Source organism: Phallusia mammillata, chromosome 1 (assembly GCF_965637545.1).
Source record: "Phallusia mammillata chromosome 1, kaPhaMamm4.hap1.1, whole genome shotgun sequence".
Taxonomy (NCBI): domain Eukaryota; kingdom Metazoa; phylum Chordata; class Ascidiacea; order Phlebobranchia; family Ascidiidae; genus Phallusia; species Phallusia mammillata.
The window spans coordinates 23,572,920-23,599,729 of NC_137252.1; the positions used below are offsets into that span (position 1 = coordinate 23,572,920).

Consider the following 26,810-nt stretch of genomic DNA (forward strand, 5'->3'; position numbering starts at 1 on the left):
AAGAGTTTAAGCACTATGCCTGTTTTGTACTTGTGTTGATTTAAAAGCGCGTCTTTCTGGAACAACAAGGCAATATACAGACTTCGATTTCAAGGCCCAGTTGGTGAATGGCTTGTGGAACTGTGGACGAAAAGCAGCGAAAAGCAAGTTTTCTCAGTCTATCAGCGAGATTGGCTGTAAGCTTACCTGATAGTTTGTTTCCAGGAGTAGCCTGAAGTGTTTTTACCGGTTTATTTTAAGCAACATGGGAGTTTGTCATTAATAAGTTAACATACATACATCACAAATTAATTAGAACAGTTTTGAATAATTTAAAAAAGAATGAACACATCCTAAGCCACATTAACATTAATGTCGCTGTGGCACTAGACTTCAAAGTTAGTGCGTGAAGGAATCTGTCATCTGGTCCATCTTCTCACGACGCACAAGCGTTTGACATGCACTCAATTATCTGTTCCAAGCACATTGCGGCATGCAGCATCATTTGCAGCAAAAGTTGGTCGCGGTTTTCAAACTTCAGATTGTACGCACGATGGAGGATTTCTATTCTGTGGTTTTGCGCACAATAAGATTAAGCTGTTATAGCAACACCCACAATTTGGGCCGAGACGTTGTGGTTAAGTTTAGGTCTGACAGAAACGAATGCAAAAAATAAAATGCGACGACAACGACATTGCGCAATTGCAACTAGTTCAATTATTGATACTTAACGCCTAAAAACAAGGCACTTAAATTGATGGCTAATGTAGAAGTTGTACACAAAAATGGAATGTGAGACCCCAAAAACGTTATTGGCCCCAATTAAATTGAGGAAGTAACAAACCAGATGTACGTAAGCCAGAGCAGGATTTCTGTAAGCCAGAGCAGAATTAGTAATAAATCGCAGACACTGTAACATTCAGGTTTAATCGAGTTCCAACAGAATCCTGTTAAAAGTTAGGATGTCCTGTTGTTTTTTGAACAACGCAGAGTAGGATGTTTTTGTTTACTTACAAGTTTATCCAAATGAATATTGCCTTGCTTGTGTTCAGCGCAAAATTGTTTTCACGCTATTAGGCAAGATACTTGCTTGCTTCCACTATTAACCTGTTTTTATGTCGCGGTTTCGATAATGAATATTTCATTTAATGTTCCGTCTTTCTGGAAGACAATGACATTTTGCAACTAAGTAGAAGTATGTCATAACAGACAACAGAAATCAGCCTGTTTAACAGGGTAGTGGCCGACGGATCTGTAACTAATTAGAAGTATTTCGTATAGTAATCAATGCGGCCAAGATTTAACGAGCATGACAACAACATTGACCAAAGCGTGGATTGATTCAAAGTTTCAACAAGCAACTGTTTGCATTTATAAAATATTTATAGCAACGTTTTGATCACTGCTGTCACATGCCGTGGGGAACTCCCAGCGACAGCCATGCTTGGCCGAGCATGAAATCCCTACAATTGAATCATAGGTGACGGTAAACTCGCGGCCAGTTGGGAGAACTACTAAAACAACAAGTCCAGATTTGTCTGCTTAAAGCGACCACGCTTCATGAAGTCAACCATGAAAGCAATGACCGTTGTATCAAAGGTGTCCTCATTTTCAAAGACCTCAACGAAAAGTAAACTCATTAGTCATTTTTCAAAAAAGTATTTGCTTGTTTCAATTTCTTATAAATTACAAAAGACATAATCATACAAAATATACCGCTAGTCCTATAGGATTTGTTTACACATATCTTCGTGAACATCCGATTACGTAAAAGACTTGGTTAGCATCCAAAGTTTTACACAAGTTAACTGTATATTGGCGATAAAGCTCCTAATTGAAACCTTTTACACAAATTCATTGTCCATTTTTAACCACGACTCATCACCTTTAAAAAACGGTGCAGGGCGTTTGTTACGTCCTTACTGTTCGCAACGCTTTTGCTTTAATTCGAGGTGACACCAAGTTTTTTTCGGTGAAAATTCGGAGAAACTTTGTCACTTCAAATTGAGCTATTATTTACACAATGTCGCCAACCACCAGTTTGCAATCGGTATCTTCGCACCAATGCGAAACGGCTGTTTGAAAGCTTTTTAACACGTGACTGAAAAAAGTAGCAAAATCTGTGTGCAGCGTGTCGAGAGAAAAAAGAAACTGCCTGCAGTCTGTGGTAAAAGCCCAAAGCGAAGGAAAGCGATAGTCAAACCAAGCAGAAAGAGCAGGTAGCACACCAAACAAGGCCCAGAAATAATGCCTTGCAGTTGTGACTTATGTGTCTTTAAAATAATTGTTTGTTTGTCCGTTTAAAGTTTAGACTAAACTGTTAAAATGTTCTACTTAAGAAGTTTGTGTGAACTTAAAAAGTTTGTTAGCAAGCAGTATGTGTGAACATAGGTTTCAGGGTGCAATACCACGATTGACTGTCAATTTGTTACGTGCATTTCTACGTACGACAATGCTTATTTTAGCGACCTTTGTAAGGTTATCTGAGATCAACAATGAGCAAAAGCACTTCTTTTAAGTCTGCTTCAGCAATTAATACTGCAAATAAAAACTGTTCGGATAGAGTCATTTGGTTTATGGCAACGACTACACAAACGTGGTTTAAATTTGCTTAAATGTGTACTGCAAGCGAATGTAATATAACGTGGGCGCGCTTTGTTTACATGAGGATTATGACACAACAATACTGGATTTTAAGGTAATGTGAGGGACAGGAAACGATGCCAACTCGGTTTATAAATCCTTTGTCGTGTTTGTCGGAAACCGTTTTAAATTTTCGGTGTGAACGTTAAGGGAATCATCACAAAACGTGCCCTGGATGTACTAGCCAGTCGTGTATGTCCGGTAGAAAAAATGTAAGTTGTTGCTAACAAACTTGTCTACATACTTCTGATAAAGTGTAGTTAAGAAGGACTGGACGCAACCTTACGACACCGAAGAGGTTTAAAGTAAATGCGAGGTTATATTGATATGCTCATAGTGCCTAACTTAATCTACAAAACTTTATGTTATGCCGTTGCTGAAGTGTTACGTCATGTGTTGTTGTGTCTGTGACGTTAGTTTGAGTAATACGCAAATGTGTTTAGTTTGCGGGCCTGCAAGAAGGCATGAAAGTGTATACGACCGTTAAAATGAATTTAACTTGGGGAAATCAGGGGAAATAAAATGCAAATTCGCTTTGTCAGCAGTTTCATTACATATTTTTCAGAATGTTGCGTTTCACAATACGCTGCGTTAAAGAAGCGCGCCCCTTGTACACGATTTATAGTACAGTATCAATTTTAAGCCTGATGCATGATCAACAACACAACATACATGTAGCTTACAAACTGCAACCGGTTTTCCAGCAGGAACGAAAACAGCAAATGGTGGTTTGATCATTGTGCGTTACATGATTAATGCTTATGGGAGTGGGTGTTGTGTACGAAGTATCCAGCATTGATGTATTGGCCTGCGGTTAAAAAAGCAGTATAGAGGGTTTTTGTTTAGGAAATTAGAATGCTCTGACATTTGTGGGTTAAAGGTGGCAATGGTTTAGTGTAGATTAGAATCAATACCTTGCGCTTTGAAACTGGTATTCTGAGGAGTTCAGTGTTTATTAGTAAACTGGCATTTTTACTTTTGCATGATGATCACAAATGACATACTGACATAATATGAAAGTGTACGTCTAATCCGCAGGTCATTGCCTAATAGATTTATTAACTTTTTAAGCCTGCATTCGTTGACGATTTGTTTACCATGAAGCCTTGCAAACCGACGTTATTATTTTCGGTGCTATTAACAATCATCAACTCATCATATGGAGAAAGTTGTAAGTATCTGACTTTAAGTGATAGTGTGTTTGCTTTTACGCTTTGATATACCCGTCAACGTTGCATTACTCGCATTTACAATGAGTTAACGTTCGAATCTCATTGGGTGATTAACGTTTTAGGTCTGACTTATTAAACCGCATGACCCTAAAATCGGACGAAAGTGCTTGCAAAGGCTTAATATAATAGATTTAAAATGGAAAAAAACACGTTTTATACTTCACGTCATTTTATATATTTTTACAGACGATCCATGCTGTTCCTTTCCCTGTAAAAATATTGGTGTATGTACCGCATTAGAGGACGACAAATATGAATGTGATTGCACTGGGACCGGATATTACGGAGACCAATGCCAAACACGTATGATATACGTATTATGTAATGTTTTCTAACAACGAATGTAACATCGTAGGCCTATAAACAGAATTTACTTTTATCATGTGTAGTAGTAACAACGCTAAGTTTTATAGGCCCCAGAGTAACTTTACAAACCTGTTTTTGTTTGCAGCCTACATTTCAACGCGTGTCAAACGATCTCTAAAACCATCTAAGCAGTTCTTATTTTACTTTCTAACTCACTACGATTGGTTTTGGGATATTATCAACAGCCTTTTATCAGTACGAAAGTTTCTCATGAAAACTGTTTTGTTCGGTAAGAAACTAAAGTTTTAAATACCTTTTTAAAAAAAGTGTGTTAATGCAAAAAGAATAGTTACGCTTTTTTTAACTCGGGTTATTAATTACATCTACGTATTTTTATATTCCAGTAAAAGTATTGTTAATTTTGATGCTTTTTCAAACCTTGCAACGAAATCGTGCCAACAAGCATATTCTATTTTTGGCAACACAAAATAAGTTTGTCAATATTGCCAAGTAAAGAAACCCCTATGACCTGTTTGTAACGATCTCATGTCACTCAAACCGCAAACCTGGACCAAAACACCTGTGACACCTCAATAATATGAGGATAAATGATCGTAGATGTGTGTTTTCTATGTTTGTTGCGGTTTGAAACATATAAAAATAAAGGTCCGTTTAAGTTCATCTCTGGTCAACTAGATTACTATACAAAATGCCATGATAACGGATTTGTAGTTAAATGCGGACACATCCGGTTTTTTTAACTAAGTTTTCATGTCTTTCGAAAAGGAAGAGGTAGCGAAAACCATGGTAATGACGCATTACAAATTCGAGGGGGGGGGGAGTTAGCCTAGGTCTGACGCAGTCGTCTAAGGTCAAAACAGTGTGGCTGAATATACGAGATAGGTAAAGTTTCCGCTTTTTCACATACCGCGTGAAATGAGGAAAATTTTTGATTTAAAATAAATATTGTTGCATTTGCATCTGAAACGGTATAATCGATGGGTTCTTACTGTAGTTTTTACCTTGCAATGTATTTTGCCTCTATAAAAGTTTTTTTATTATATTTTATGTGATAGATTTTTCACATGATTTTTTTTGAACTATATTTTTCCGACCCTTGCACATTTCCTTTTTTAATTAAATAAGAACGGCTTGTCAAGTGAATTTTAATATTTTTTGTATTTTGCAGTAAAAATTGGTCCGATTGCGGAACCATCACCTCACGTGGGTTATGACAGTTACACCACATGGAACACTTACACCAATAAAAGCGTCTATGCAAGAACGTTGCCACCAGTACCTGAGAATTGCCCCACTCCGATGGGGGTGAAAGGTGGATCTTAATTTACTTACACCACCATTTCCTAATTTTAATCCTATCCAAAAGTTTATTTAATGGTGAAACATTACTGTTTCAGACGAAAGTATCTGGTCTGAAACCGAATGCCCCAATGGGCAATTCGATTTCTGTAGAGCACCCAAGGTTAATATTGTTAAATAGATACAAAAATTTCATTTTGTTTCTGCAGGCTGTATCCTAGACATGTATTTTTCAACAGGCAATTTGAATTAACTGTCGTACTTTAAGTTTAACGAAAGTAGACATACAATCTATCAACAAAATATTATTTCAATTGGTGCTGAGACAGAAAATGTGTCGGATTGTATGTGGTTTCTTAAATTATGTTTTGTTGTTGTTTTATAGGTCCCAAAGTGCTGCCCGATCCTTTAATCGTTGCCAAAAAGCTGTTTGCTCGCGACAAATTCGAGCCTTGCAGTGCGAGAACGAACGTTCTGTTTCCTCTCTTCGCCCAACATTTTACTCATCAGTTTTTTAAGACGAAATTTCCCGCAGGTATGCCCCATCAAGATGGCAACCACGGGGTAAGCATTTCAAGTACTTTTTGAGGTAAAAAGTTTCGAAAGTATTTTACGGTACCCCAAGAAGAAAAAAACAGCAGCTTAGGCAATTTGTTTAGAACGCTTTGGTTCAGCAGTAAGACGAAACTAAGTGTACAACGTTTCATTTCTCTAATTGTGACGTAGTTATTTTAGTCATACACCGGCAATATGATTCATATCTTGTGCTTTACGTCAACACACTCCACTATTGATAACCTCATTGTTCCACAAACTCTGGTTTCATTTCTTGTGAATGATTTCCAGGAAGCGGTTGTGTTCAGGAAATATTGTCTTCTATTGACATTGCAGTCTTTTGAGCTTGTAAAGCAGCAAAAAAATATGCTACCTTGGATGCGCACACTGTATGGCAGTGGTTCCCAACCTTTTTTTAACGCGACCCAAATACTTACCAAAATTTAGTTTTGTGGTTTCTCGCGACCCATGAATATGCTATTTTATTTATATTTTTGTCTGTAAGATAGGAAAGTTTTTTGAAAATTACTACGCCAGTTTAGCAAATCAACAACCTTATAACGAACAAACGCTGTTGTTTTTACGACCAAACATTTCCATTTATTCCGAACTTGGAGCTGAATCGATGCATTATTTGCCAGACAACGCTCTACTGTGAGCTAACACATCACTTTATGACGTCACAAACAGTTTTAACTATTATCACGATAAGTTGTGATGAAGTTATTATTGGGCAACAATTTAAAGCCCTGGGTAATATAAAAGTAACGCTACGAGGCGTCAAAAAGTAGATGCTGTAATTGTCACTAAAACAAGCGACCCAACAGAATGTTCAGGCGACCCAACTTTGGGTCGCGACCCATAGGTTGGGAACCACTGCTGTATGGTATTTCGCTTTACAGTACACAATGACATTAAATGGTACCTCTTATTTATTACCTAGAAATTACTTCTGCACCCAACCTGTGGAAGGAGTTTATTGTTCTTGAACAAAACTCATGTTTTACTTTTGTCCATGTGTTTTTTTCTTCAATTTCTTTAGGTTGACTTGTCACATGTGTACGGAGATTCAATCGAGCGAACAACTGGTCTCAGAATGCTCAAAGACGGAAAACTCAAGTACAGCGTGATTGGTGGTGAAATGTTTCCTCCGCTAGTGAGCGAGGCCGATGTGCATATGTATGGCGCAAAGAAGGTCCCAGAAGGTTATCGGTTTGCCACTGGCCATTCTGCTTTTCTGGTTTCACCAACTTTTATGATTTTTGGGACTTTGTGGCTCAGGTAATGAAAATAGTATTATGCATCTTTGTTTCCATCTAACCACGGTTTTAAAAGCGAGAGATTTGCTTGCGTTATTGCCAAAAATAGTTAACAAGGACCGTATAATACAACACATACACTAATCAAGCCCACCGGCGATATTACGAACCTGCAATCTTTAAGCTTTTATTTTGACCTCACCTATACCCACAACGGCTTTGCGGCAACGCTATTGCACAAACTGCGTTGTATACAAATCAGCATTGACATGGATGAAAGTGCAACGTGCCAGGTGGCCCAAAAAGTCGCCTCGTGAATATACATAACAACGGCTCATAGTTTGGGTTTGGAATTTATCGTGATGCAATGACAGCTGCAGACGCAATCAGACGTCTCTGATGGCAGTTCCAAGAATTGTCACTTGTTTGCCGTAAATGCCTGCACTTTGCGCTAACCATAATCTGGTTAAACCTTTCGATTCTTCGAAACGATGGTCAAGTATCACGAAAGAAAGCATTTGCATTTGTCAGCGGGATTGTGCGTACCACTTTAGAGAGCGTTAAACTTTACGTAGCTTGTAGTGCATGTAAGACGTAAAATGCGTACAACCACTTTGTTTAAGTATTTCCTAGAACTACAACGTCAAACAAAATTCAAAGCTCAATAATTGACTACGTTGTACGCAAGACATCGCTTTACACCAGTGATTCTCAATCTTATACGGACCGCGTACCACCTGACAAATTTCTTTATCGCTGCGTACCACCTCCTAAACCCTGTTTGAATGGAGAGACCAAGAAATAGGGCCATTTTCTCGCCCTGACATAGTCTATCATATTTCGTAATTTCAAAAGACTGTACAAGACACGAGTTTCGCCCAAACCAGCACTGAGTAATTGGGTCAGTTGAGTTGCAATTTTAGATCAGACTTAAATTAGGTATGATAGAAAGCTGCTCGCGTACCACCTGAAAAGTCCTGGCGTACCACTAGTGGTACGCGTACCACAGTTTGAGAACCACTGCTTTACACTAACTGTAAAATTAGGGCCCTTTGCAGGAGTTCTAATGGACCGCAAACCTACACACACAATTATGCGGGCAACGTAAGTTTTGAAAACAAAACCACGACCCGCAACAAGTGTCGCCAAAGCACATTACACAACAAAGTTTGACGCAAGACCACAAAGTGACAACATGCTCTTTTTGGCAAATTAAAATTCTTTTTCACGTCGGACGTACTTTAATGTTTTCTCATTTGTTTTCAGGGAACACAATCGCGTTTGCGACGTGTTGAACGAAATGCACCCAAACTGGGACGATGAAAGATTGTTTCAAACAGCTAGGCTCATTGTAACAGGTAGAAAATTGCATCTTTTTCTTTAATACGTGTGTCTGTTTAATTTTTTTGTGTGGGTTTGTTCAATTTGAGAGTGTGGTCGTAATCTGCGGGTTCCATAGTAACAGTGTTCTCGTTGTAAAGTATGCTGGGTCAAAGCTAGTAACCTTGGAGCACACAACATGCGGCTTAAAAATAAAACTTTGATGTAAAAAACTGTTGTTTCGTATCCTGGTATTTACCTCACATGGGCACAAATTGAAATAGGTCTATACAAAAGCCTAAATTACCACAAACTTTGGTCAATTTTCAGGTGAAATGATTAAGGTGGTTGTCGAAGATTATGTGCAACATATGAGTGGATTTAATTTTAAACTTCTGTACGATCCTGAACTTCTTCATGGTATGTCCTTCTCCTACCACAACCAAGTACACATCGAGTTCCAGTTGCTGTATCGCTGGCATTCCCTTGTTCCTGATTACTTTAAAATTGACGGAGACGACGTGAGTGTACGAAGTTTGCTGTTCAACCACTCAGCCTTCGTAGATCGAGGAATGGAAACCTTAATGCGAAGTTTCTCGAAGCAACTGGCAGGAAAGGTGAGGTGTTTCCCGGTCGTTTTAAAATTACTCCTTCTGCAGAACAAAAGTTGTAAACATGCTGAACAAATGTTTCGTAGACCAGGTTGCATATGCCACAAGAGACGATATCCTCGTTGTTTTAAAGAACTTGTAATATTGCTAACGTTTCGCCCACCAGAATCATATAGAAATCAGGTTTTGTTTTATTCGCTGACACAGAAAACTTTTTTCCAAAAAAATCTAGAAACAACGAGTTGTACACCACAGCAGCTCATCAAAGCCCTCAAGCTACAAAATTACTGTGTCTGTTTGTACTGAGTAGCGTCTTCACACAAACTATGTGTAAAAATAAAATAAATTAGCTTTTTCAACATTCACTAAGCTAATTCATGTTCCTAATCAAAACGTGCCTTTCCAGGTTCAAGGTGGGAGAAACCAGGGTCGTGACACAATAGCTGTGTTGATTCAAGGCATCAAGGATGGAAGGAAAATGCGAATGCAGTCATTTAATCAGTACAGGGTGAAGTTCGGGATGGCGCCCATTAAATCGTTTGATGAGTTTACAAGTAAGCGATATTTAATTGACCACGTCCGCTTCAAGCTGGGTTTGCAACATACCCTCTCATGCAATGATAATAAACTTCGAATATAAGCCAGGGGTTGAAAAATAATACGATTTTGCAGTTTCTTCTTTCATGTTATTTTTTCTTAAAAATGTCACGGCGTTCAGAATGTTAGGTGGACTTCCAAGTGTTCTACTAGTCTAGTGCAACAAACCATAAGTTTGGTAACAGATAAAAAAGTTGTTTTCGGTCCTAATGTATATGTTGATTAAGGAAACCATGTCACTTTTCATCGCAGGACACTGACTAGACTAAAACGTAGTGACCATATAAAAACAACTTTTGGTCATTGAAAAATACCCAAGAACACATCTTTTTCAGTGTCATCAAATAACTATAAGCAGGGATCCCGTACTCAGGACAAGGGACATTTTGGATACAAGTGAACTAAATGGCAAAATCAACAAACAATATAATTAAAAATAGTGTTCAGGAAATAGAAAAGATAACATCTGGTGGAAAAAAGAACTAAGTGCCAAGTCCAAACTTAAAATTGTTAACCATTTTTGCCAAGAAAACCTTGCGGGAGGTCTGTTTGAAGTACCTACGGAAAACATAACAAACAAACGTTAACAATTTTGTGCAAGCAATCCAAACAGTACAGAGCTTTGCAAAACAAACTGTACCAACCGTTTCTCTCAACGATCATTATTCATCCTTTATCAGATTAGTGAAGTCAAAACATTCTCATTAACACCTGTTTAAGTGATCAATATGGCTGCGTTTGTGCGTTAAAATTGCACCAGGCCGGTAGTAGCATTTTCTGGTCAATTGTGTCAGAAATGATGTGTGGACAGATGTTGCCCAATTTAAAAAAAAACGTAGATTTACGCACGTTGTTTAAATTGTCCGTATCACTATGTTACGTCTAGGGTAAATTAAAAAATCAAAACAATCTTAACTTCTTTGTGCTTTGACACGTGTCCAAATCAAAACAACATACGTGTAGACGTAAGGATTTAAACGTGTTCACTTTGGTAGTTAAAGCCACGTAGCTTATTTTGTTTACACAGAACGGTGTGTCACGAATATAGTATGCATGAAATAGATCCAATGAGAGCGCGCAGTAGGCTATAAATAAAAGCTCTTTTTGTATTCTATTTAAATAAGGAAATAAAGACGCCAATTATGCAATATATATATATATATATATATATATGTATATATTCCACAATATTCATTGACTGATTCCGTTACTTGGAAAATATTTTCCAACCTTAGCTCTTTGAATTCTAGATGATGTTGCTATGGCGAGGGACCTGAAAGAAATGTATGGCGATATTGATGCCTTGGAGTTTGTAGTTGGAATTTACCTACAGAAGCCACGACCCCATGGCATGTTTGGGGAATCTATGGCTGAGACTGGGGCACCGTATTCACTTAAAGGTGAACGCTTGAAACGTAACATCTACCACGATTTGTTCTTTTTTGATAATCATCCCATAAAAACTTGTTGCATAGCTTGTTGACAGTTTATACAGGGATTCATTCCTGTATGAACGTATGGTCCAGGGCAATCGTTGACATCACTTACAAAACTAATTTGAATTAAGTTATATTAACTTACTTCGAAAGTGTATCAACGACAAACGGATGTTCCTAGTTTACGTTTCATAAAAATCGTCTTTTCAGGTTTGTACGGAAACCCGATTGGTTCACCCGGTTGGTGGAAACCAAGCACGTTTGGTGGCCAGAAAGGATTCGACATCATTAAAACTTCTAGTTTGCAAGTAAGAGATCACTAAAAAAATTGAAATGAAAATTATTTTCTTAAATAGTAAGATTAACCATGATTGTATTACAGTATATACTTTGCACCAAGTTCTGACAAACTATAATCTTCTCATAAAGATTTAAGTTGTAAAATGTGTTTGTTCCCAGGCACTTGTATGCAGGAACGTTAAGGGATGTCCGCGAGTAAGCTTTAAAGTTCCAGATGAGGCAGAATATGATGCGTCAAAAACCAAACCAAAACCTCAAAATGAAAGCAACATGGCCGATATTTTAATGGAAGCAATACGAGGCGAAAAAATCCAATCGCTGGGTGGCGCACAAGATCCTTCCGTGACTTCACATGGAATTGGTTCGAAAACAAAAGTTTCACAAGTTGCAAAAAATGAGGAAATTAAGAAACCGGATAAAACCGAACTCTGAAGAACGTGCGAAATCTACAGATGGGCAAAGTAGGGAGCCCATGGTCTAAAGGGCAGTATGTTTCGGCCCGCTAATTGATGGCGAGATGGTGTTTATAAACCATTGAAGAAGGTCTATATCCAATGATTTCCGGGCCATACTGTACGTGTGTCGTCATTATCAATTGTGTTCCAAAAAACCTTTGAGGTGTTGTTTTATACTTGTCTGCTCAGAATAGCTTATAACAGCTGATAAAAATATGTGACTTGACATTTTACCAATGGCAGAAAAAAATTGCTTTTTATTTTTGTGCATGCTTTACATTTGAATTCAAATATACTACAGTCTGTAATCTTCTATTTACCTATTTATGCGTGTTGACTTTAGCAGTTTGCTTCTGCCCGTCTCATAACTTTTTGTTATCGTAGCCTAAACTCCATTTAAAGGTGTGCATTGCAATGATTTTACTTTGCGACTAAATTGTGTAACGCTGGGTTTATGTAAAGACTGGATTCGCTTCAATGACCACAAAAACCTTGGTATGGCTTGAGTTAGCAGGATGAGTGGACTTGTTTAAGATTCAATCCTAAAGACTAAGGGCCCACAACAGCAAAATTAATTTTAAGTGCAAATAAAACAACATCAACTTTCATCAAATTGAAAATACCACGGGCAGTATGCGGTAAATAGACTATAGTACGACAATTTTCGGTTAATCCGGATCTTTGCCAATTTGGACAAGACTAAAGGTATGAATGATTAGAATTGCTTTCTTGACAAAACACTGCGGTTAACCTGGAGAAAAAAGGTTCTTTTTATCTTTATTAATCTGGATTTTTTTGTTTACAATTGCTAGTTCGTGCACCAAACCCCGTCACAGTTACGCGGTGTTTTACCACAGGCTATGTTCACTGTCGGCTGTTTGCTTCATTGCATTGTGCGTCATCGCTAGACACTATAGAGCAGGGGTGGCCAGACTTGCTTCATGCTCGAGCCGCATATCACAAAACTTAGTTTTAAAAGAGCCGCAAGACAAAAAAATCATAAACGAATTTATTCACTCACAGTGAAGTCCACGCTATCAAATAAAGATTGTTGTGTGGTGACACTGTGTGTCTCCACCTGGGCTGCAATGTGTGTGAAATTAGGCTGATATGATGGTAAAGTTTTTGTGTTTAGCCTCGTAATGACGTTTCAAGTTACTAGTTTTGTAATGATTGAGCGAAGCTGGACATATAAGATACACAGGTTTACCTCTATTATCAATAAATGGAAACTCCTCCTCCCATTCTGTTTTAAAAGTTATGTTTTCCTGTTTATCTTTTTTGTTTTGCAGTTATTTCTCAACAACGTTTTTTTGGCTAAACTTTGCAGTTATTGCATGTTCAATATTAAAGAGCCGCAATCAAAGGCTCAAAGAGCCGCATGCGGCTCGGGAGCCGCAGTTTGGCCACCCCTGCTATAGAGCCAAAGTGAGACGGCGAGGTGTTTTTTCATGGCACTACAATGATTTGCAAGTTCTTATTCAAGCACTTTTTGATAAAATTTATGCTATTCCCATCCCATTGTTTACAGTTTACACGCACAAATCTGTCTGCTTTCCAGGTTGTTAATTGGAATCAGCCGACATGGCCAAACAGCGGTTCTCAAACTGGGGTCCGCGGTCCTTTAGGGGTCCATGAGGCAATTTAGGGGGGACCGCGAAAAGGTCGAAGTACTTCTATAATCTTATTTGGCGTCAGTTGTGCCATTGAATCAGTTTAAATCAAAGTAGAATTGAGAGTCGACTGTCTCCATTGCTAAACAATAGCTTTATTGCATGACAACTATAAAAATGTAATTGTTCGCGGGCAATTGTAATGTTTTCTGTCTTGTCTGTGATGTCACAAGCTGATCTTTGGATCATTGTTATGTGCAATTTTGCATAACTAGCTAAAATTCTGCAAATCAACTTTCATTTTCTAAAATGAACATTCGAGCTTAAGGAGCCTTGGAAATAATGGCAAAAAAATGAAAAAGTTTGGGAACCACTGGCCTAAACACTATTAGCCTATACACTCAAAATTACCAAAGAAGTAAATGGTCTCGCCAGGCGTGGACACACGGCTAACTCGCTGCCAGTCAATTGCCATTTTATTGCCCACAGTTGTTTCATTGTATCAATAAATTCGCCTTTTTTGTAAATTGTATCATTCTGCGTATTTTATTACTTCTAGGGTTTATCATCCTTGAAATTCTAAATCGAACGGATCTTCACCTAATAAATTTACAGGTACAATCGGGTTAAGATTAACCGAAGTTTACTGTATACGCCATATACGACACAAAATTGCTACATGGTGTTAAGAAAATGTTAAAAACGTAAGGGTGCAAACAAAGTCTCCAAATAAAAAAATCTAGCTCGAAGTGTTATCAGCCTGATACATTTTTCTCTCTTTTGAACCGAAGCTTCTATTAAAATGCAGTGTGATTAATATACAACACTCGACCAGTTCTTTGCCGTAATAAAATGAAATTAACTCCAAGTCAGATTGAATAAAAGCATAAATATGAATTAAATTTTTTTGAGAAAATACAAATGACGCCGCAACAAGTTTGAATCGAATTATTTGCGCGAACTGGAACCCCAGATATTATTTTGTGAAGTCGAACCTGAACCAGCATCGCAAGCGGCTGGACTCTGCTTTAAACACAAATTACATATCATTTACTTTTTATTGCTGGTTGCCAGTTAGGTAAAAAAGAATGGCATTTTTCTCTTTAAAATTTTAATCCTGTCATACCAGGGGTTTTGCTTGCACTGCAATTTTTTTCTTGTTTCTATTGTCAAATAAAGAACCTTTACGTCACAGTTGAAAGGTTCTTTAAAATTACGTCATAGTGGTTTCACATAGCCTTTGTTCTGAGGTAAAAGAAACGTTCCATAATATAATTTTAACAGAAAACTGAAATTCTGGCAAAGTCACGAAGGCACTATTTTGCTGCTAATGTAATTATTGTAAGTGACAGAATTCATCGCCATTTTGCTTGGTAATGGAATGGTATTGGTAAGTCAGCAAAAAAACAGTAAATATGCTTTTTTAATTTTGCATGCTCGACTTAGTGTGTGAAATTTCACCTTTCTACCTGTTCTAGAACTAAAGATATGCGTTGTTTTGTGTGTTTGCTGGAGCCTTTTTTCCACGGTTTGCCCTGGTCGCGTAGGTTATACTTTTATACCCATGTACTTGATAAACATGACTGAACTGTATTACACAAACTTTGATATTTTCCCCTAGCTACCTTATTTAGCAACCAGTTATGGGTAACTGCTATAAAAAGCAAAAGACGAGTGTTCGGAGTATACCGGATCGCCAAAACCCGGAAGATCAAGATGATATGCCATACATGTTGATTATGAATAATAATACAGCAGCATCTGCAGCTGCCACAGCAAACACTTCCTCACAGTCTACAGGTATATACCATATTTCACAATACATTTCTAAATATTGTAAAAGAAGCCCCACTGTAATCCAGATTCAGTTGTCTGAATCCAGTTGTAAACTGACAATCAAATTTTGGTGAAAAACGCTTAAATGTGCTTGTATTGCTTTTAATTAATCTTGTTACCTTTTGACAACACCAAACTTAAGTTGCATCATGTAAAATGTATGGTGGGTGGATTTGGCTTGAGACTGCAACTCACCAGTTTTATCATACTTGTATATATATGTGATGTATGTGAAAAAGCTAATTTGAAAAAAGACTACATGATTTTATTTTTAAGGCTGGTGGAGACCTGTATTGCGTCAGCGACACTCACGAAACCAAACAAACGATCAACCAACATGGTCGTTTTGTAAACTCACAGAAGATGAGTTGGACAAACATGTCCTTGAAACTCTACACATATTACAAAGCTCTGCTGAAAAGTAAGGCAGTGTGTTATTTGTATTTCTCACATATGTCACTGCAATGTTTTCTAAAAAAGATGCAAATCATAATGCAGCTTTGAGGTGTCATCATTAATGTTTAAGACAACAAATGGAAATTTACTTCCTCGAAAAGCTTTTTCACTGGTTGCCATTCAAGCTGAGTGTTGCACAATTTAAGCGGTCATGCACCGAGCAGTCATGACTGCTTGTTTTTTGAAAGACTGACACTCTTTAAAGACAATAATGCTACAAAGAAAAAAAGGCCCAATCCACCAGATTTTTAGTGTCTACACTTGTTAAATTACCTATAAAGGACTTGTTTTCAACCCTTTTGTACTGATAGCAGAACCAAGTACAGGAAAAGGAAATGTTTACATATCTTTTTATTTTATTTTAGTGACACAACGTTGATTCTTCGAATGAGAATGTTTCGCTTTTGGGCAAATGGAGGTAAGATGCTGTTAAAATTTGTCCTGATTTGGGGTTTCAGGCTGAAAATGTAGAATTATTTGTTTTGTGAGCCAAGTGACAATAATGTTTTGTTTTTCAGAAACTGGATGGAACATGGTCTTGTCTTCTCTTGTTAGAGCCATTCCTCTTGAAGATGTTTTGGGTCCCTCTGCCATTACTTTGTTTATTGATCACTGTCCTCTTCCCACAAAGGTGTGTTTTACTCTTTTTTTTTGTTTGTTTAATGTTTAAGGCACATGTTTGCTGCGGTAAACTCATTAATTTAATTATCTGCTGTAAATGTGTACTAATAATTTCAGACCAAGTACTAGTTTTTTGCATGGCAGGTGTTTAATGCTTTGGTATTTAACAATATTTTTTTATCTTACAGCAAGCAGTTTTAAAGTTTATCAGCAATCTACAACTCTCACATTCCAAAGCTGAAGAAGATATTTTTCAATGTAAAAGTCAAAGTAAATCTGCAAGACACAGGTAAGTTTCCTCACAAGCTTACATTTTGTGTTTTCACATGTAAAAAAAACTGCTGATGCAGAATTGATTCCTTTATCTCTGTTTTGTTAATGCTTGGCGACATCAGAAATGCATGCTGCATGAAAACAAAAATTTTTGTTTTCGGAAGAAGGATCTTTTTTAACTTACATCCTTTACTGTAAATCCAAGTATGCAAGATTGTTCAATTTTGTTGCAGAAATATATGTGCAGTCCTGGGACATTTAGCAGAGAGTCTTGCTGGCCCACTCAGTATAGCAATGCTTACTGATGATGCACTGGAATATTTTATTGCTGGTCTTGACAAAACTATCAATAATTGCCAAGTGCCAATTGTGGATATTCTCTACTCTCTAATTTCACTGGAAAAGTTCGCACAAACAGGTAGTGTTTCTGTGATATTAACTATTTATGTAAATCAACAATGAATTAGAAATGTGTAACCATTGTGGCTTGCAAAGTGGTATTTTTGTAATTTGTGTGGTAGCCTACACAATTGTGTCATTTATTTTAATGCTATTATTGTCTGTATTTATGAAACAGCTGTGTTAGTCATGTAATCTAATTTGCAACATTTGTAACAGGTGACAACAAAACCAGGATTAAACAAACAAAATTTGTGGAAAAACTGATGATTCTTGAAAATTGGCGAGATTCAAATGATTATAAAAAGCGCCAAGTTGGTTTTTCTGCACAGTGGCTTCTTGACAATATCTGTGAGTTTAAATAATACACTTTTAACCTTTCTGGAGCACTTGCAGGCCATAAATGAACTTTACTTTCAAAATTAGTCAAACGCTTCTTTGGGTGGTATAGATGGTAGAATTGCCATTTTATTTCCGTTCTTGCCAAAGCATTAAACGTTATATATGCTTCCTGCTAGACTCAAAACTGCTGAACACTTGATATTAATAGCTGGGTTTCAAACAATATCAAATTCATTTGACACAGCACCCTATATTTCAGTTTCAACGTCAAATAAAATTTCCAACACAATGAATTTTGCCACTAATTTCATGTGTGTACTGTTGCAGTCTCTGTCACATGCTCAGTTGGGCATAGACAATAGTATTCTTACAGCACCAGAAAATAAATTTGCCACTGAATTTGATCCAAGTTCTTTAAAAATTCATAACCATTATTTCATGTTTAGCATTTTTCGGCTCTGTGGACGGTAACTTTAATGCTCAGCCAAACATTGATCGAAATGGCTACATTGGGTGCTAGCATTTGGGTACCAATGGCCAGTTTAGGCATTGACTCTAACTAAGTTTAGTTTATTTAAACTCATTTTACTAACCAATTTTTTATTAATGTTTTTGGTCCAAGCATTCCCATTTGAGTTAAACCATCTGATATAATTATATAATAATGTTTTGTTAAACTTTCACAGTTGTTGTTGAGGGTCGCAAGTTCACTTATGAGGAAGTTGCACTGGATAACATCAATGCCATGCTCAACTGCAATGATGTCAGTGAATATTTGAAGATTTCTGCTGATGGATTGGAGGTATATATAGTATTTAGTATTATATTGTTTTTTGCTAACACAGTGTTTATGGATGTTATTTTTGATTCTGAAAATGTTTACTTTATTGGTAGCTACCTCCACTGGATAATAGAAATGATTTGCTGGGTGTGTCATTTGGCTACTCGATTGGCAACAATAAAATCTTTTTAAATTCAACATGCTCAGACTGCACAAAACCGTATGACTGCTGCATGTTTTAGACCCCAGCCCTTTCAGGATAAACACACTTCTTTAATTACATACAATGTAGTATGAACAGTCTAACAATAAAAATATTATAAACTTCCACTATTTTAGGAATTTTTGTTATTGTTAAACAACAAATTTGTTTTTTTATCATTTGGACTGCTAGAAATAAAAGTGATTTTCTGAGGCATATTCCTCGAAGCAACCTGATCAATGTTTATTTAATTATCTTGGTGTCGCTTTACAAGGGTGCAACAGATTGTACAATGGTATTGATTGTTCTAGGTACCATTGTCTTTGGGATGTATTTGACCCAAACACTTCTCTGGCAAATAATAAGAGCTGTTTTACAATTTCTTAAGATTTGAACAACACATTTTATTAGCATTGGATCTGTACTGGACTTTTTTACCATTCACTTGTATATTACAAAGGCATAATACAAGACGATAATAACATGTATTTTCTTTTCAGGCTCGTTCAGACGCGGCGTCGTTCGAATCGGTTCGTTGCACCTTTTCTGTTGACTCAGGTGTTTGGTATTATGAAGTCACGATCATCACACCAGGGGTCATGCAGATTGGCTGGGCCACAAAGCGAAGCAAATTCTTCAACCATGTGAGTAACCTTTGGTTTCATGAATTGTGGTTTCTGAGCAAACTTGGTTTTGTTTGTGAAATGCTTTCAGTGTGCGACGTCAAACAGAAAAATACCTTTATGTCAGCTCTAATGGTTTGTTAATAAAGGCCAATAGAGTGGTTTTTCAAAAGTACTAACTGTAAGATCACATATTTTTTTTAAGTTTAGATGCCAAATAAATTAGTTTTTTTATCAAAAAAAAAGTTAGAAATGCCCTAGAAATACGTACTAATTCAAAAAACCAAATGAATCCTTTTGTTCCAACATTGTCAAATTGAATTGTACCTCCAAGCATGCTTGAAAAAGTAATCATTTTTATCCAAAAACAACATTTTTAAACAACCCCATTTTCTTTGTGTCCATATCTACAATTTATGGCAGAATTACCACAAATGCATCTTGTGACTTTTACAGTTACTTGCAAAAAGATGAAGTTATACTTTTGGAGTAACAGTTTTGTGTTATGACTTTGTCCAGCAAATTTAAAACAAAGTAATTATGGGTCCCCTTCCCTGAAGGGGACAAATATTGTTTTTGTCTGTATTTTTTTTTTCTTTTTTTCCGTCTAACGCGGATTTGTTCCCACGTTTTGGTCAAGAAAGAATGGTTCAAACTTTTTCAAATTTACACACATTACAGATATTGGTCTAAAGATGGTCCATGTGAATTTTGACCCCGTTTGATCCCTCGGTTCACCCACAGACCCCCGAAACGTAAAATTTTTAACGCTGGTTTGTAATGCTCGTGTGGTAAAGAAAAAGTGCTTCAAATTTATTCAAATTTGGACATATGTTAGTTATTAATCCAAACTTGATCCTCCAAAAGTTTAACCCCGAATCACCCAGCGATTCACCCACAGGCCCCCGAAACATAAAATTTTTAACGCTGGTTTGTAACGCTGGTTTGGTAAAGAAGGAGTGCTTCAAATTTATTCAAATTTGGACATATGTTAGTTATCAATCTGAACTTGATCCCCTAGAAGTTTGACCCCGAATTACCCAGCGGTTCACCCACAGGCCCCCGAAACGTAAATGTGTCTAACGCTCGTTTGGTCAAGAAAGACACTGTAGGCAGAAGTACCAAGAGAGTAACTCACTGGTTTACGATAGCGGGAGGGCTCAGCTTGATGTCGGACAGATGTTTTACGAGACGTCGTTTCAGTGATTAGAAATCAGCTGTTTTGCACAACAATGCTATGTCGTTTTATTAAGTTATCACCCACATTTTTGGTTTTGGCGAAGGTTTTACACCTATGACGTGATTTAAACCTAATAACCGTGCTTTGGTTTTGTATATGTCAAGCAAAACTTTGTTAATCAAAGTAAAGATGAAAAAATGAACTTGACTTTTTTGCAAAATAAATGTTTTTTTAAATGTTCGTTGTCAGGTTGGCCGCCGCATGATTACGGGTTACTTAAGGTCAACTAGTAGGTATTACAAACACTGTTCAGAACTTTCTTTCGTCATAAGGTAGCGTTTTTTTTTGACAATCAATTTAGGAGTCAATGCTCAAGGCATGTAAAAATTAGGCTTAACAGTATTGTTGAACACTCAGGACGGCATGCTATTGAAAACGGTGTCAAAAGGTCAAACAGTCGTTTGGCGTGTGCACCCTGAGAGGTTACTACAGGTCAATGGTACTCGTTTTGGGAAGCAAAGTTAAATGAAAAACAATTTGTTATGTATACACTTGCAGCAAATTGCTTTTTAATTTAAAGTGTCTGTAACACAACTGTTAGAGCTTTCTAAAAAAATTGTGTTCAAAACCTGACCTTGGACGACAATATCTGGGTCAAAGCAAGAGATTAAATTAAAGTATTTGTTACGTTTTTTTTAATGTTTTTGTAATTATATGACAATAATAGTGCAAAAAGAATACGAACAATTTGTTTTATTGTTGGGTTAATGCTTTCTAAAAATTTGTCCTTAAGAATCTAAAAATCACCGCAACATTTGTTTACTGTCAATCCGCACAAACAGGCGTGTGGGGACCCATTTGTTTTTGTGTACAAAAACAATCATACGTGTAGATCAAATGATGTGTATAGTAAATTGGTAAATATCATGTAGAATATATAAAATGGAAATATATCAGAAAGCCACTATTCTAGTTAAAAATGTTTTGTGTTTTTAATCAGGATGGATATGGAATCGGCGATGATGAGTTTAGTTGCGCTTATGATGGTTGTCGTCAGCTATATTGGTATCAAGCACAAAGTCACCGCCATCGACATCCTGCATGGAAAGAAGGTGATGTGCTTGGTTTGCTACTTGATGTTCCAAATTCCGAAGTTATTTTTTACCTCAATGGAGATGCTCTGCCACCAGAACGTGCTCTGTTCAACTGTGCAAGGTATGCTGGGTCTGGGTAGTTACTTACCAAGCAGTAGTGATGGGACGAGTACCCGGTACTCGGTATCGAAATATTTCGTCTCAGTTTTCGATACCAAGGTGCGAGTACCGAAGGCCGATTTACACCATAAGAATATGGGCAACTTTATGCTAAAATTTGCTTCGGACAGCACAAAATTGGAAAAAAGTTATTTTTTTTACGTATATCTTATTCGCTATTACGCGGAGATTACTTTTTCGGCATGTGTGCACGCCTGTACCCCGACCATGGCTGATAAATTAGCTAGTGATATACAACTAAGTACAGCACTACACTTAAGTACTCGGTAATCGTACTCGGTATATACACGCGGTACTCGTACTCGGTACTTGCTTCAAAACCTGGTATCGTCCCATCACTAACAAGCAGTTTACAAAATGTAAATATTCAGAGGTTTAAAAATTTTGATTTGGAATAAAACCGGTTTGAAAATTCCTAGTGTCTCAATTTACCCTTGCCTGGATTACTCAGTAAACTAAATGGAACTATTGAAGCAAAACTAGTCGAAAAAGTGCTTGGTGCAACAAACAATTGGTGATATCAGGATTGTTTGTTTTAACTTAAGTAATTTTGACCATTAGGAAGAAAGGGGTGGCTTTTTAAGGCAATTTATCTTACAAACTGTTAAAACTATTGCAACAGGTTACTTCGTTTCCAATGTCTGTCTTTGCTTATTTTCCTTAACCTGTCAGTTTTAATCAGAAGACAACAGTACAAAAGTAACTAAGTGTTTGTAACTGAATATTTTTTAGGAGTGGATTTTTTGCTGCGGCAAGTTTCATGTCCCATCAGCAATGTGTTTTCAATTTTGGAGCAGAACCTTTTAAATTTCCTCCAAAAGATCGTGAATTCAACAGTTTTAATGACCATGCTCAACTTACTGTTGAAGAAAAGCTTGTTTTACCTAAGTAAGTGTGATACATAAAAAGATGTGTAAATATATTACTTTTGTGACTTGCCTGTCATGATATGTGAAAACGCTCTATCATAGAACTCCATTTTTTGTCAGCTAAAAACATTTTTTCATTGACGGCAGGTTAAAAATAGAGAAACTTCCATGCAATTTTATAGGCAACTGGTAAAGCTGTTTCTGTTTTACCCTGCTATCCCATTATGTGTCATATAATGTAAATAAGGCAACACATACATGGCATAACTTTACCAAAGGCCTGTGTAAAGCTTTGTGGTTTTTCCATTATACATGTTGCGGCTTTATTTGTTCCCCTAAAATCGTGCAACATAGTGAATCAAATGATTGAATGACTACATGATGTTAAATGACTCAAATGACTACACAATGTTACATATGCCTTTATTCTATATGTTACAATCTCTAACTAAATAAACCATATTTTGCTAGTTTTTATATTGTTCAATTTTTTAGACATAAAAAGTTGCAAATGATCCGTCAGTCCAGTATGAAAGAGAACTCCTGTGATTTGTGTTGTGATCTTGAAGCCAACATCATTCTGCAGCCTTGTGGTCATGGGTATGTAGATGATCTATAAACTACTTTGTATTGTGTATATTGTGCATTAAATAAACTTTAATATGCTTATTTCAAATGATGGATGCTTCAGTTATGTCAGTAGTTAAGTCCTACCAACTATGTTAAAAAGACAAACGTAGTACAGTGCTACAGTTTGTGGCAGGGATAGGCAAACTGTAGGTGTAAAACACCAATTAATGTGTGTGAAACGACTTTGCAATGTATGATTATCTTTTAACAACATTACAACAAAAAAGCTAATAAAATAACTTTTTGAGACCTGAAACATATGGGCAATAGAAAGATTTAGCACTCTTGGTTTATGGTTAAAAAGGAGCTCAGAACTTCTTAGAGGAAATTCACTATTTTTCTTCATGTATTTCCGATGAGTAAGGAAATCATCATTGCTCCAACTCCATTTGTTAAAATTATGATATGAGCAAACCCAGTTGACTAAGGTTTGTGGTGCCCATCCAGATGAAAGATCTGGTTTCAAACTCAAACTTTTTTGAGAACCAACAATAAACTACAAAGCAAGTCGCATTGTTACAGAGATAATGTGTTACATAAAAGCAGGAATAAATAGTTTAAGCATTATTATTCTCGCAATAAAAAAAAAATTAAGATCTTTTATTTATTAATTGCATAAATTACCAAAGTTTCATCTTCTTCTGTCACTGCACTATGCGATGCGTTTTGTGAAGTGATTGTTTATGCAATGATCTTGAAATAAAACAAACTTGTCAAATGATACTTAGACACTAAAAACAGCCAACAAAACGCTTTTGATGAACAGCGTGTCATGGGAAATAAGTAAAGGTTTTTGAGGGGTTATTGTCTTCTTAGCTGCAACTGTTTCAAGAGCAACTTTGAACGTAAATACCCTGGCAAAAGCAATTTGTTTGGGGTGTACAAGAATGAACGGCACAATTATAAAGTGTAATTTTGATTTAATCCTCCAAGAAAATTTGGTGATTGTTATGTATTTTTTTGTCCACTTAAACATTCTAATGATGTATAGGTGATATGTTTCATGCGTCGGATAAATTTCACAAATGCATTTCATGCTCTTTACCTATTTATCTTTCCAAATGTCAGAATGATTGCACCTTGTGAGCATCATTACAATTCACAAATACATGTGTGCGAGGACACATTTTCTGACAACAGAAACAGAGATATTGTAAAATGCTAGAATCAAAAAATAACTATTTATGGGTCCCTTTCCCTGAAGGGGACACATGTTGATTTTACTCGATTTTTTTTTCTTCCCTGAAGTTTGTCCACCCCATTTTGCCATGAAATGTTTGATGGATTTCAATGAAACTTTCAGAGATGGTAAATATGGTTATGCAGATGTGCCATCTACTTCGTTTGACTTGATAACCCCAGTATTTACCCAGCTAGACCCCAAAATGTAAAACGTTTTTGTAGGTTGATGCGCACCACAAACAGAAAATTTCTGTAGTGTAATAGTCTAATAAAGGCCACAGAACATATGGTACTTGTGTTTGTGCGTTACTTGGTGGACGTTTTTGCACATGGCAACAGAGGGGTGTTAACAGCCTTATGACGTCAGAAGCGTAAACGAATGTTGCTTGTAACACCTCTAGTGGTCAGAATTTTAAACATTGGCCGATTTGGATAAAATTTTACAGGACTGTTGTTTGGGTCATTGTGGTCTCATATTATAAACTTTTGGGTGTAGAACCCCATCAGTTACCCCACTAACCCCCTAAAATGGGTAAAAATTTGAAAACATTGTCGGAATTAAATGAAATTTGGACAGCTTGCAGAGTTTGTCATTTATAGGTGTCGATTGTTGTGTTTAACCCTGTAGTTCCAATATTTACCCCTCTTGCCCCCTAGTATGGGTAAATTTTTTAAACAATGTCTGAATTGGATGAAATTTGGACAACTTATGAAGTGTGCCATTTATAGTTGTTGATTGTTGTGTTCCACCCTGTCAACCAAACATTTACCCCACTAGCCCCCCAAAATTGGTCCATTTTTTAAACAATAATGTTGGAATTGATTGAATTTTTTTCAGATAGAACACAAAATAACAACACCTTAAAAATGTATGAATGAAATTTGAATAGTTTGTACTCCATAGGGCATATTTATTTTTGCACAGTACCGATCACTGTGTTTGACCTTACGATTTCCATACTTAGAGTATTTTCCTTCATTACAGCCTTTTTTCAGTCTTCTAAATTTTTGAATTTCAGTTTTGTATTTGCAGAGGGATTTGTCACAAGTGTGCAGAAATCATAGACAGTTGTCCATTGTGTCGATCACCAATTGAGGAACGAACTGTGGCCGAAGCAGAAAAGAGTTGAAAGTTTAAAACCAACGCAACTTGGTAGCAGGTTGTTGGGGGATTTAGGGCCTTGTAAAAGGTGGAACAAAACTGCATGGTGGAGAGAAATTATTCCTGTTGTTTTCATTTATGTTGTAGTTCTTTATGTCCTATTTTTTGTTCTTGTATTTTTTACTTCTTTGTCATTATGATCATATTTTCACTGTTGGTGGAGAACGACCACTTTGTTTTCTACAATTGTTGCCAAAAACGTTGCACAACAAAAACTATAATAGATATAACAACTTGTTTTTGCCTGCAAATGAAGAGTTTTTTAAAGTGAAAGTTTTTCTGCATTAAATTATGGGTATAAATTGGCTATATAGCTTCCAATCTTTGTGTACAAATCAATCATTCTAAACAAAGGGTTCACCTATGGGCCAAGAACCAAACTTAATGTTCAACTTACATCTTCAGCCAAAATCATTGTTTGACTAATGTGGATACAATTTTGGTTGCATTTTGATATTTTTCTTCATGTAATTATTTCATTATTTGTCTATTGCTTTTTTTAATCCATTGCCACTACAGGTTTCGATAAATTTTGGGCAGCACAATTTATGTGGAAAATTTGCAAAGCAACACTTTTATACAATGATGCAAATATAAAACATGTGTGGTAATTTAACAGCATTATCTTTACAACATATCATGGAATTCGTTTTGATTTACACGTCATCTCGTACACAGCAGAACCATTCATTTTTTTCTGTCGCAGATAAAAGAACCCGATGTCATACTGTACATTTGCCCAATGTAGTATATCACAACAAAGACCCAACACAACCTTTTGCATTCTTTCATACAAATACGGTTTTGTTTTTTCAAAACACATTCCTGTGAAAATCCTTATAAAATACTGAATATTGTTGAGTTTAAAATCTCTGTAGAAACCTGAAAGATTTCGTTATAAAAGTTAAAATGTGTGTAAAAAATTCTTCAGTTTTGTATTTTTTTACCACACTAGGCAGCTTTTAGATCACTCTGGTATCAATAAATGTAACAAACTACTTTATACCAAGCTCCACTGTATACTAAAAAGCTTTTAGAGATGCTGGTTTTCGCTGGTGCTGTGGCATTGGCAGTTTGCTTTTCTCTCCTATTTTAAGTTGTCAAATGCTTTGCAGCACACCCATTTCAGTATTACATAAAGCATGCACTTCTTTGCTTTCTGTGCGGTTTTATTTGCTTACAATACAATGAAATGCTGAATGTGGTTCTAATATGGCTTTGGTAAAGCGATTTGCAGATCAACTGCAACTCACATAACTTATCCCATTGTTTATTCAGTATTCCATGTACTGCAAGATGTTTTTTTTAATATAATGACATTCTGTTACAAGGTCTGAAGAAATTCCCTTATTAA

The 26,810-nt window shown here is 36.5% G+C and overlaps 2 protein-coding genes and 1 non-coding gene across 3 annotated transcripts; 2 read left to right on the plus strand and 1 right to left on the minus strand.

The window, feature by feature from the left end:
• Positions 1-3,632: 3,632 nt before the first annotated feature.
• On the plus strand, positions 3,633-12,466 carry LOC145209468 (prostaglandin G/H synthase 2-like). Its single transcript, XM_080079750.1, has 12 exons — positions 3,633-3,793; positions 4,041-4,157; positions 4,306-4,449; positions 5,350-5,493; positions 5,866-6,044; positions 7,078-7,316; positions 8,561-8,652; positions 8,945-9,231; positions 9,632-9,779; positions 11,073-11,222; positions 11,469-11,566; positions 11,718-12,466. The coding sequence occupies exons 1-12, from the start codon at positions 3,721-3,723 to the stop codon at positions 11,988-11,990; spliced, it is 1,944 nt and encodes a 647-aa protein (XP_079935876.1). The 5' UTR covers positions 3,633-3,720; the 3' UTR covers positions 11,991-12,466.
• Positions 12,467-14,863: 2,397 nt separating this feature from the next.
• Positions 14,864-26,656, plus strand: LOC145209469 (RING finger and SPRY domain-containing protein 1-like). Its single transcript, XM_080079751.1, has 14 exons — positions 14,864-15,016; positions 15,248-15,426; positions 15,739-15,883; positions 16,284-16,336; positions 16,437-16,549; positions 16,728-16,828; positions 17,046-17,230; positions 17,431-17,562; positions 18,240-18,355; positions 19,037-19,180; positions 21,340-21,554; positions 22,346-22,501; positions 22,978-23,082; positions 25,328-26,656. Exons 2-14 carry the CDS (start codon positions 15,270-15,272, stop codon positions 25,422-25,424), a joined length of 1,719 nt encoding a protein of 572 aa, XP_079935877.1. The 5' UTR covers positions 14,864-15,016; positions 15,248-15,269; the 3' UTR covers positions 25,425-26,656.
• LOC145210940 (small nucleolar RNA SNORD61) lies at positions 23,417-23,490 on the minus strand. Its single transcript, XR_013856265.1, has one exon. It is a non-coding gene; the product is annotated as a small nucleolar RNA SNORD61 (small nucleolar RNA).
• Positions 26,657-26,810: the final 154 nt, after the last annotated feature.

Bases quoted from the DNA above. Each gene is read 5' to 3' on its own strand.
- LOC145209468 (XM_080079750.1), top strand. From the start codon at position 3,721: ATGAAGCCTTGCAAACCGACGTTATTATTTTCGGTGCTATTAACAATC. The intron at 9,232-9,631 runs GTGAGGTGTTTC...GTGCCTTTCCAG, and splicing joins CGAAGCAACTGGCAGGAAAG to GTTCAAGGTGGGAGAAACCA. The intron at 11,567-11,717 runs GTAAGAGATCAC...GTTTGTTCCCAG, and splicing joins TTAAAACTTCTAGTTTGCAA to GCACTTGTATGCAGGAACGT.
- LOC145209469 (XM_080079751.1), top strand. From the start codon at position 15,270: ATGGGTAACTGCTATAAAAAGCAAAAGACGAGTGTTCGGAGTATACCG. The intron at 18,356-19,036 runs GTATATATAGTA...TTTTCTTTTCAG, and splicing joins TTTCTGCTGATGGATTGGAG to GCTCGTTCAGACGCGGCGTC. The intron at 21,555-22,345 runs GTATGCTGGGTC...AATATTTTTTAG, and splicing joins GCTCTGTTCAACTGTGCAAG to GAGTGGATTTTTTGCTGCGG.